The sequence below is a fragment of the Macrobrachium nipponense genome, chromosome 7 (genome assembly GCF_015104395.2).
Source record: "Macrobrachium nipponense isolate FS-2020 chromosome 7, ASM1510439v2, whole genome shotgun sequence".
NCBI lineage: Eukaryota > Metazoa > Arthropoda > Malacostraca > Decapoda > Palaemonidae > Macrobrachium > Macrobrachium nipponense.
This window is the reverse complement of record NC_061109.1, coordinates 78,749,965-78,762,203: the sequence shown is the minus strand read 5'-3', so window position 1 is coordinate 78,762,203 and position 12,239 is coordinate 78,749,965. Positions and strand designations below refer to the sequence as shown.

The 12,239-nt window shown below is 38.7% G+C and overlaps 1 protein-coding gene across 5 annotated transcripts in view; it reads right to left on the bottom strand.

The window, feature by feature from the left end:
* The window catches only part of LOC135216973 (organic cation transporter protein-like), a 40,629-nt gene that overhangs the window by 7,057 nt on the left and 21,333 nt on the right, over positions 1-12,239 (bottom strand). For all 5 annotated transcript variants that reach the window (XM_064252507.1, XM_064252510.1, XM_064252508.1 and 2 more), the window contains exons 2-8: positions 3,766-3,866; positions 3,229-3,334; positions 2,507-2,627; positions 1,911-2,014; positions 1,299-1,444; positions 563-731; positions 1-85 (exon numbers count right to left, since the gene is read on the bottom strand). The exon at positions 1-85 is cut by the window's left edge and continues 63 nt beyond it. In XM_064252507.1, coding sequence (XP_064108577.1) covers positions 1-85; positions 563-731; positions 1,299-1,444; positions 1,911-2,014; positions 2,507-2,627; positions 3,229-3,334; positions 3,766-3,866 — 832 coding nt within the window. The remainder of the gene's footprint in view (positions 86-562; positions 732-1,298; positions 1,445-1,910; positions 2,015-2,506; positions 2,628-3,228; positions 3,335-3,765; positions 3,867-12,239) is intronic.

Sequence of the window (12,239 nt, the reverse complement as noted above, 5' to 3'; positions counted from 1 at the left end):
CCACCGGGCAGCTTTCCGTAGGACCTTCAGTGCCCGGGTATCGTCTCCTCTCAAGATTAACCATCTGGGAGACTCGTCTATCAAGCTGTAGAAATGAAAGAACGAAGGCCAATAAATTTGTACAGATTTTACTAATACTGGCTGATGTCAAACAGGAACACCAAATAAAAGGAGAATGTTAACAGACTGTTTGAAAGGTATAAGAGGAGGAAAACCTCTCAGTTGAACAATTCAGTCATATTACGACTGCGAGGTTTTCCTCCTGTTACATCTTGTAAACCATTTTACTGTCAATTCCGTTTCAGCGCCGAATGACATAGGTCCTAGTGCTTGGCCTTTGGCCTAAATTCTATATTCTGTTCTATTTTATATTCTGTACCCTTAATGATAGATTAGTTTCATTTGGTATATACACATAAAACGAATTATATTTCGAATTAATCGAAGGAGGAGGCCACATACCGTTCATGACTTATGTACCCGTTTTCATTATTATCATATCAATCTGGCCTTATGCCAGCACACGCTCATGCTCGTTAAAAGCATCCAGTAGAGTACTTACTATAGACAAGGAAACAAGAGGAGTGGAGGCAAGGAGCTAGTTAACCTCAGGTACCTCCATTCTCTGATGAGGTAAGCGAAACCTCCCCAAAACATGGTTCCAATGGCCCAGGGAAGCCCGGTGAAAATGCCCACCAGGGCTCGGTTCTTGATTTCACAGACCTCCATCGCTGAGCGGGAAAAAGATAGACGAGCGTGAAGTTTATTACCATTATATAGTAAATTTGATGTTAAACGATATTTGTGATTTCGTATTTGTGCATACAAGAGTCGAGCATGTTTGACTATATATATATATATATATATATATATATATATATATATATATATATATATATATATATATATATATATATGTAGTGTATATATATATATATATATATATATATATATAAATATATATATATATCATATATATATATATATACAAGGGAAAGCATAGTGCGTTTTCTTGATTTATTGTGCCGACGTTCCACAACTCTTCTCAGTTGGATTTTCAAGGCTGATAAATGTGAACACATATTACTCGTAACAACTTGAAATACTTTGGCAAAAAAATGTAGATTTATTACATTAACATTTCTGGTAAAATAAAAATTTAATGAAATAGTTAAATTGCAAAAACCACGATAGAGTACAGAGAGATAAGAAAAACCCTAAAAAAAAAACACGCAAAAAAAGCGTGAAAACTTACCCAAAACCCAAGTTGTAAGTAGAAAGAATGTCCCGTAACTTACCCAAAACATAAGTGGTAGGCAGGAAGAATGCCCCGGTGATGAAGCGTAAGGCAAGAACAGTGCTGAAGTTATTTGCCAAAGAGATGCTGATGCTGGTGATACAGAACAATATCTGGGTCACCACCACCACGTTCTTTCTGCCGAACCTTTGAGGAGAAAGGAAAAACTTTTTTATAAGCGTTGTTATTTCCTCGTCGGACGAGTGGGCTACGTGCTCGCCTACCGATTCGGTAGTCCGAGTTCGATTCCCCGCTCTGCCTACGTTGAATCAGATGAGTTTATTTCTGGTAATTAGAAATTAATTTCTCGAAATAGTGGTTTGGATACCACAGTAAGCTGTAAGTCCCGTTGCTAGGTAACCAATTGGTTCCTAGCCAAGTAAAAATGTGTAATCCCTCGGGCCAGCCCTAGGAGAGCTGTTAATCAGCTCAGTGGTCTGGTTTAAACTAAGGTATACTTAACTTATAAACATTTTTTTTTTTTTTAGAGAGAGAGAGAGAAATTAAATCATTTGAAACAGAACTCTTAAACATCTAAAGCACTTCAAGCACATCTTTCAAGACACAAAATGAAAGCATTTTATGCAAGGAATCGAGAGCTGTCAAACCCTACCTGTCTGCCAAGTAGCCCGCAAACATGCTTGTAAACATGGTGGCAAACACGAGCGCACTCTGATAGGTGGCTTTTAAATACGCTTGTCCGCATACCAAGTCGAACTAGATGTGGAAGAGAGAGAGAAAAACAATTTTTTTTATTGGTTCAAGCGTTATTGCAATGTTATTTAAAAAAAAAATGGGTGCCCCTTTTAATTCTTATTATGTAAGCACCTTTCAGTTAATCTGCAGTCATATTTGTATTGAATTCTTTGTCTTTTATTTATATTTATTGATATATTTCTCACTTGCATGTGCGCTGCTCATTGTGAGTATAACTCGGTGATAATTTGACACGCTGCGTTTCAATTGATGAATAATTGTAATGCAGATGTTGAAATTAAAAGAATTATGATTAGCATGTTACTTATGTGTTTATCCGTGTATTGTCTAAAATCCTTGGGTGTGTGTCTACCTGTATGCAGAAAGAATCTCATTGATACACCTCTTTCCAAGGAAAAAACTTATAATCATCTCTTCGTTCAGAACCTTTTTAAAATGGCCAGGTATTTTAACCCAAGACCTCAAAATAAACTAAATAAATGAAAAACTTACGTCAGACGTTAACGTAGTGATGAACACGGAGTGGTCGTATTCCCACTCTGTACAGGAGTATTCCACCTGGGTATCGTATCCATCCGCGTCAGTCTCATTCACGGTGTAACTGCACGAATCTCTGTCAATGGACGAGTTGTCACTTGTTGAATCTGACCCATATTTTTTAATTATGTAGTTATTTTGCCCCAGAATTTGTTGCTGGTTCACGCGTAATTTAAACTGCTAATTTACAAACACACAAGATCATATATATACATATATATATATTATATTTATTATATATATAGATATATTATATATATAATATATATATATATATATATATTATGACTCGTAAAATGTTCTATTACACAGAATTCCATCTAATAAAAGGAGCCCATAAAAACGCCAAAATATAGAGAGAAAATACTATATTTCAGAGACTACCTGAAGAGAGAGACAGCATCCTCTGAAATATAGTATTTTTTCTATATTTTGCCGTTTTATGGGCTCCTTTATATATATATATATATATATATATATATATATATATATATATATATATATATAGGTGTGTGTGTGTGTATTATGCGCAGGTCTCTTTCACCAGTTATAAATGTTTTCTTAATAGCCACAATGACTTCATAATTCCCCAGTTTCCTCACATTATATGTATACGGTTTAAGAATTTCAGCACTTTGAACAAACTGGGTTTTTTTTTTACTTCTAAATTATCTTACTTTGCGATGGAAATAACCGAAGCGTTTTCTGATGGTATGCACGTGTAGCTTAGTTGTGGTGTCAAATAGGCCCCTCCGAAGTATTCACCAGGTAACCACAAATACCCTGTGTCCAGGTACAAAGAAAAAGATTTTAATAGGGTCGAAGTTAGTTTAGTGTTCAGTAATCCTAATTGGCCAAAAACTATTTATTTCTGTTGTTACATTCTATATTAATGTGCTTGTATTGCCATGAAATAAGCCAGAAGATAAAGCCTCCAGGTGATACTATATCCAAATAGGAAGTGGTGGAAGAGCTAAACATGAAATTAGAATTTAAAATTAATTCATAGAGTTGATGACAGATCAACTTTAGCTATAGTGACATTACTATTTTAAGTTGTTGAAAATAATAGACTCTGATTTTGCTTGCAGTTGCCAGTTACTGTACCACAATAGTCATCATCTGATGACAGTTTAGCTTATGAAGAGACACGACATCCTTGTATAGTACATAAATTCTGCTACACATCACAAGGGGGAGACATTCAAACTTACAGAATCCAGCTATGAAAAAATATAAGACATTCCATTTTCCAGTGCCGAGTTTCGCCAGGAGTTCGTCGAATTTACTGGCCCCCATCTTTTTCTTTCCTTTCCTGTCGAGAGAGAAGAAAGGGTGGTTAGTTCTGCGTAGGAGTCACACTACTGTTTGCGTGTGTGACATCATTTCCTGCCAAGCTCTGAAAGGCATCTTTATTTCAGGTTCATGATGTCTTCTCTATTTTAAGCGGATTTTTTTTTTCTTTTCGTGAAGTTTGAGGCCAAGTGTAAGCAATAAGCTGCCTGTCCCATCGGCCGTCCCACTAAAAGAAATAAGACAGAAAGTACAGTGAAGCGCCTTTAACCACACAGTACCACGAGAGGATATAATTATGTAAACGCCGCCTCTCACCCACAAATCCTCGTCGATCTCAGGGCTTTGTTGTTTTGGACTTGGCATCAACCCTCCTCGACCTTGACAACTGTGTAGTGCTTTTGTCGCGTAGCCAATTTACGAGTCTGATCACCGTGATTCATATATACGCGTTAAGCTACAAATGTCCTTTTATATCTAATTTGCTCTACCTCAGAATTCTTATATTTTCATATATGTTAACTGAAGGGGAATTTTTAGTCGATAATAATTTCGTCGGCTCCCAGGCGCGAACCTAGGTAGAGCGAATCAGATAGAAAAGGACATTTGTAGCTTATGCGTATAAATGAATCACGGTGATGTGATCAGACTCATAAATTGGCTACGCGACAAAAGCACTACACAGTTGTCGAGGTCGAGGAGGGTTGATGCCGACTCCAACATAACGAATCCCGGAGCGCGACAGGGATTTGTAGGCGAGAGGCGGCGTTAACTTATATCCTCTCGTGGTAGCTGTGTGGTTAAAGGCGCTTCACTGTACGTTCAGATTTCTTGGTTCCTAGGTTCGCGCCCGGGAGCCAACGAAATTATTATCAACTAAAAATTCCCTTTTAGTTAACATATATGAAAACATATTAATTCTGAGGGAGAGCGAATTAGATATTACAGGGCATTTGTCGCTTAATGCGTACATATATTATTAATATTATATATTTATATATATATATATATATATATATATATATAGATATATATATAGATATACATATATAATATATATATATATATATATATATATATATATATATATATATATATATGTATATATAATGTGTGTGTGTATAATATACGTATATCACATATATATATATATATATATATATATATATATATATATATATATATATATATATATATATATATATATATATTGTTACAAATATAGATCGCCTCGCCTCCCCAGCATTGATTTAATCTATTTTATTTCTAAAAGAGCAGCCATGTTTACCCGAATATCAGCTGATTTAGGTGGGAAACACAAACTCAGGCCAGACTAGACATGCCCGGCACCAGCCGTTAGCTGCGGGAAAGACTCCTGTCAGCCTTAGGGACGTATCCCAAAAGGGAGGGTGTAGGTAGCTAGGTACTTCGTAGGCCTACTCCTAAGATCCTTTATCCTGTGAACTTCTCGCTGGCGATATGCTTTGTTTCCAGGAATGCCGCCGGGAAGGGCGATAAGCTGACCCCAACACCCATGCTTAACCCATGCAGTCGCTCTCAGTCCGCTCCAAGCCGTGACCCTGGACGGATGTCCCCAGCCAGCCAGCCTTCCATTTACGCCTACCAAGGCATTACTGGCGCGCCCAGACCTGAGACAAAGCCGACGCCACATTTCTACAAAGGTCCACTTACTATGGCATCCAGGTACATCTTGTGAGTCAGTCATATTGCCAGTTCTTTCCCTCTTAGTCGTAACTACTCCCCATTTTCAAAATTCAAACTCCTAATTCTCAAATGAACATTCCTTTGTTCCTTTCACTGCCTCGTGGCCACATGCCTCCCTTTTGTGATCGTCCCAGACAAATGAAGTCACTGAATATTTCATTTAACACTAAGAGTTCCTTTTCCCAAGTGTGTTAGAGAAAACTGAATAATCGTAACTTGTGCAAGGAGTCTTCCTTTTTGTTTTGTGTCTAATCTGGGATTTTTTCCAGATTTGCTGAGTCACGTGTCCAAGTCTTCGCGCCCGCAAGTGCTGCATTACCACAAGATAATATGAATAATTTTGAAAACCAGCTTTTACGTGAATTTCATTTTAGCCAGCTATCATACCCTTGTGAGAGATAATATTGTTCCCCGTGCGGATAAGCTGCATTTACTCTTTCTCCAGGCCATTAAACGGCCTCATGTAAATAAATGTATGTAAAGTAATTAGCTGAGTTTTCTGGCGACTTTTTTTCTCTAAAAATAATAATACCAAAACCCTCCTTTTTAAGGTAAGTTAAAATCCAGTTACCCTGCATTCTTCCCTAAAACATTTTCCTTTACGTTTTGGGCCACACGAGTCCGGCTCATACGTAAGAGTGGCGACCTTGCCAGGATCCTGGCTTGCTTAAAAAAAGCTTGTGAATCGCATTATCCCTTGTAAAACGTAAAACTGTAAATGATTTTACAAAGCGTAAATCAAAGCACACTTGTAGTGAGAGACACTCACACAACTCACGGTAAGGCAAATCATTCATATAATATGATTATTTATAATCAATGTTAGCTTAAGGTATGTTAAGGAATTATTTTAGAAGTGGTTTAAAAGAGTGTTAAGTAGAAATATTATTATTGTAACGGCGAAAGCACCAGAGCTTAATTTTAGCGGCAAGCAAACAATTTGCCCCGCGAATCCTCTGTTAACATGTATCAGCTAGGCACATGTGTGTAAGATAGATGCCAGAAAGTACTAGTTCAAACTAGGAAGTGCTTTGCCAGGGTTTATTGAATGTGTTAGCAAGCCTAGCTAGTTAGGAGTGTTCTACTAATAGTTATGGCAAAAGAAGTGTACAATTCTTTTGTCTGTGATATGTCAGGGGAATTTGTTTTAACCTAGTTTTCATTTCAAGTGTTGGTAACTGCATAGCCTGCCAGTTCTCATCAGCTTAGCGCATGCACTCTCTCAGGCCTGCCAGCCAACCTTTGTTTCACACAACGTGCAGCCATGTTTTTATCCCTTTAAGCATTATCTCAACAATTTAAGCAAAGTAACGTATGTCTTGAAGTTTTAACGTAAATAATATCGATCTCCATACTAGCATCGATCATTCTCCCAGAAGATTTAATGCTGTTTGCTTTGAATAAGAAATTAGAATTTCTTGTAAATCACCTTCGCGTTTACAGAAAATCAGCTGATTCACCATCGCAGGTAGCAGCCCGCTCTGCTAGCCTCACCACACGTTTCACCTCGCGTCGCTCACTCGCTCGCTGAGCGAAAGTTTCATTTCACTTCATACTGAACGTAACCTTTTCCATTTACAAATGTTTTGCTAACATTTCATCTTAAAATCCTTAGCAACATTTTCACTTGTCACAGGGACCTAGTAAACTTACGTAAAGTTAACGTAAATCTTAAAAGTTAATCACATTAAAAGAATGGTTCACGAAAAATGCATCATTGTAAATTTCATATGAAAACGCAATCCATTTCAAAGTAACGTAAACATCGTTCATCGCTAGTGTGTTCTGTTTACATAAAATGTATTCAAAAGCAATTCTTCCATTAAACTTTAACGTAAGTAGATCATTTAACGCAAGTTGCGTCGTATTAACCCTTAAACGCCGAAGGGGTATATTAAAAATCGTCTTCCATGTGCCGTGGCGTTCTCGGAGTGAGCGCGGAAGCGGAAAAAATATTTTTTTTCAAAAAATTACAGCGCGCTTAGTTTTCAAGACTAAGGGTTTATTTTTGGCTCCTTTTTTTGTTATTGCCTGAAGTTTAGTATGCAACCATCAGAAATGAAAAAAATTATCATTATCATATATAAATAATGCGATATATGATAGCATGAAAACAAAATTTCATATATAATTGTATTCAAATCTCGCTATGCGCCTAACGGTTAAAGGTAACGAGTTAATTTTTTTTTTTCGTTGTAATGTACACTAAATTGCGATCATTTTGGTATATAACACATTGTAAAACGATAAAAGCAACACAAGAGAAAATATTATCACAAAATAATGCATGAATTCGTAACGCGCGGACGTAAACAAATATTTTATTCAAAAATTCACCATAAATCTAAATATTGTCCTAGAGACTTCCAATTTCTTTCAAAATAAAGACAAATGATTGAATATTACTATACTGTAAGAGTATTAGCTTACAATTGCAGTTTTCGACCATATCTGACGAGTTAAAGTTGACCGAATGTCGAATTTTTTTATATAATTTTTTATATGCAATTATTTCGGAAATTAGAAAAGCTACAACCTTCAAATATTTTTCGTTTTATTCTACATGATGAAATTGCGCACATTTTCATATATATAATTCTATGAAATACATAATATGAAACGGAGAAAATATTCCGAGAATGCGACGTACGCATTTCGGAGATTTGTGGTGGAGAATCCGCGCGCGGAGGGAAGGAAAGTTTTTTTTTTAAATTCACCATAAATCTAAATATTGTGCTAGAGACTTCGAATTTGTTTCAAGATGAAGATATATGACTGAATATTACTAGACTGTAAGAGTTTTAGCTTACAATTGCGTTTTTCGACCATTTCGGTAGAGTCAAAGTTGACCGAACGTGGTTTTTTTTCTATTTATCGTGAGTTATATGCAAATATTTCGAAAGTGAGAAAAGCTACAACCTTCAATTATTTTTTGTTGTATTCTAAATGAAATTGCGCACATTTTCATATATAAAACTTTATGTAACGGCTAATTTAAAATGGTGCAAACATTACCACAATCGCACGTATGATTTTTTTGGAAGAGTTACCGCGCTGACGTAAAGAAATTGTTATTTTTTTCATAAATTCACCATAAATCGAAGTATTGTGCTAGAGACTTCCAATTTGTTACAAAATTAAGGTAAATGATTGATTATTACTAGAATTTAAGAGTTTTAGCTTACGATTGCGTTTTTCGACCATTTCGGTAGAGTCAAAGTTGACCAAAGGTTGAAAATTTGTCACTTATCATTATTTATATGAAAATATTTCAAAACTGATAAAAGCTACAACCATGGGTTGTTTTTAGTTGTATTGTGCATGAAATTGCGCACATTTCCATATGTAAAACTTTATGTAACGGCTAATTTTAAAATGGTGCAAACATTACCACAACCGCATGTATGATTTTTTTCGGAAGAGTTACCGCGCGGACGTAAGGAAAAAGTTTTTTCAGAAATTCATCATAAATCGAAATATTGTGCTAGAGTCCTCCAATTTGTTGCAAAATGAATTTAAATGATTGAATATTACTAAAATATAAGAGTTTTAGCTTACAATTGCGTTTTTCGACCATTTCGGTAGAGTCAAAGTTGACCAAAGGTTGAAATTTCGGCACTTATCGTTATTTATATGAAAATATCTCAAAACTGATAAAAGCTACAATCTTGAGTATTTTTTGTTGTATTCTACATAAAACTGCGCACATTTTCATATATAATACTCCATGTAACGGCTAATTTAAAATGGTACAAAAATTATGTCAAAGTGACGAAATAATTTCCGAGATGTGTCACCGATACTTTTTAGTGTGGCAAGAAAGAAATTCGCCCTTGCGCGCCTGCGTAACGATTGTAAACAAAACAAAACCTTAATCCGTGAACTCCCAGCAACCCCCAAGTCGCGTGATTCAAGAGTTTTCGGCTGGTAGTTCTATAAGTATTTTTCCGCGAATTTTTAAAAAAACTTTTGTATGTCGACGTAAAATACGTCCAGTCGGCACCCGAGAGACAAAAAATGTCGACGTAAAATACGTCCACTCTGCATTTAAGGGTTAAACTAACATTATTAGTTCAATTAAATACAAGGCAGTTCGTCATATATCATTTTCACCCTCTCAGAGAGAGAGAGAGAGAACCTATTATTCACCAAGCCAAGAGTACTACGTCTATTACCATAACGCATACAACATTAACATTATTTTAGTCTCTTGTGTCTTTCTTTTACACTGAGCGTGATACGCACCTGTGTCCATTGCTGTCTGGCAAGCATTTACTTAATTTACCGAGTATTTCAGCCAAGGACTGAGTATTTCCAATTTACTGTTACCTGTCGTTGCCCGAGTGGTCTTTTCCATTTTTTATCTCAAAAGACTTGCGTATACCGCAAGCACGAAGTGCACAGTATGCCACGCAAATTCATTACTTCCATCAAGGAAGTCGTTACCAGTCTAGGACTGGCCACCACCAGTGCACCACAGGCCTTACCATTTTACAGTGCCACTAATTTGCGGCACTGTCCATCGACTGGCTGCTGAAGTACTCCCCCTTTTACTTTCTCTCCTCCACCATTACACTTTGCCATGAACAGAGTGCCATTTCCCTTCAGTATATTTGAGTATACTGCATTTAGTGTCGTCCAACGGGACACACCAGCACGCTACCAGTGCAATCAAGGAACGCCTCCTGAAAGTGCCGTGCACCTGTACAGACGTACAGGTAGCTCTTTACCTGCGTGTCCGTCCTTACGGAACGCCCAATTCATTAGTTTGTCCGTGTAAAAGGATCGGTGATCTTTCAGAACACTCCAAGGAACGCTTCCTCAAAGCGCCATTGCACCTGTATCAGACATACAGGTCGCCCTTTACCTGCGTATCCGTCCTTACGGAATGCTCAATTCATTAGTGTTTCCATGTCCAAGGATCAGTGCTTCTTCGGAACACTCAACAAGGGAACGCCTCCCGAAGTGCCGCAATACCAGCCCTAAGTGCTGTCAAAAAGGAACGCCTCCTCAAAGTGCCATTGCACCTGTACAGACGTACAGGTAGCTATTCAACTGCGTGTCCGTCATTACAAAACGCTTATTTCATTATTGTTTCCGCCATTATGGATCACTACATCAAGGAACGCCTCCATAAGTGCCGTGCACCTATATTGGACCTACAGGTTACCTATTCCAGCATCTCACAAGTTAGGAACGCCCTTAAGTGTGACGTACACCGCACACTCCATTTGATTTTTGCACCTCATTAGAAGGTGCCATTCCAGAAGTGCCACCAACTTACGGGACACTTCCCAAGTGCCACAGCACCCAGCCTTTTCAGACTTTTTCTCTACCATGTCGCAGAATCCATTCCTAAGTGAGTGCCACATCACCAAGTAGGCACTCCCATTCCATCCAGTACTATTCCTGGTAATCCTTTTCAAATTTATCCGAGCCTCTACTGCAGCCTAAGGGAAATGTCTTCCCCTGCTTCCAAGCCCCAGACCATGAGCTGGATTCCCAGTAAGAGGTGGTTGCGGAGGTTCTGCACCACTTGTTGTGTGCGTGGGCATGCTGTGGATTCTGACCGGTGCCCAAGTCGATCCCTACCTTGGGATGAGAGCTTCCAGGGTGAACTTCTCCAAGGCTACCATGTAGCCCTCCCTGAGGAACAGTCTCCTACAGCCTATCGGTGGGTACACGTCATAGCCAATACCGAAGCCCAGGTCTCCCTCATTTCAAGAAAGGCCTTGCCTAGGGGTGCCAAAATCCAGAAGAACGTAGCCATTCAGTTCAAATGAATAGATGGCAACCTCTACTCTGTTCCTTCAGTCCTTCTGAAGGTGCAAATGCCCTTATTAGACCAGGAGACCCGGGAAACCACATTGTGCCGCCTGGGCGTAGAGGACAAATTCCATGATGTTTATCAGGTGATATTGGGCCAAGATCTCCTAAAGCTGTATCTCCCCTGGACGCAGCTCCCACTACCAGATGCACCGGATCCCTACAGCATGCCAAATAATCAATCATCAGTTTTAGATTCAGAGGCTAGTGCCTCCGATGTCCCTGACATCCCTCCTATTCCCAAGCCTGACAGTGACCCAGTGTCAGAGCCTGAAGTTTCTTCCGCATCATCTCAGCCTCTTACCCTTTCACCGCCTGCCTCTTCCATTGCGGAAGTGAGCCAACCAGTCAACCCCGGACTTGTGCCGGAGGATACTTCAAAGGAGGATTCCTTAACCTCCCCATGTCAAATCTCTGTCAGAGAGGACTTTTCACCTGTGCCAGAGCACACTGCCAGCCTTGGTGACTCCAGATTCGCAACCTGGGGGTCCATCTCGGCCTTATTGTCCAGTGCCACGGAAGAAGTTCTGGAACAAGTTCTGCCAAGACTGTGGCCGCAAGGGTCACATATCTGCAAATTACGGAGGGTGCGCTAATCATAATATTCCCACCATCGCAATGGGCGTTACCAATTCTTCTTTACTAGGACCCCCAGCTAAGGGCCCTATAACCGTCACACCCCTCCAAAGCCACTATATGCCAAGCCACGTCAGAGCCTATGACGACTCTGGCGCTCAAATCTCCCTGATACAGGAAAATCGAATCCCCTGAGGGGTTAACGTTGACAGACGTCAACTCATCACCATTGAAGGCATCAACCATATCAAGCTGATCCTTCCGACCG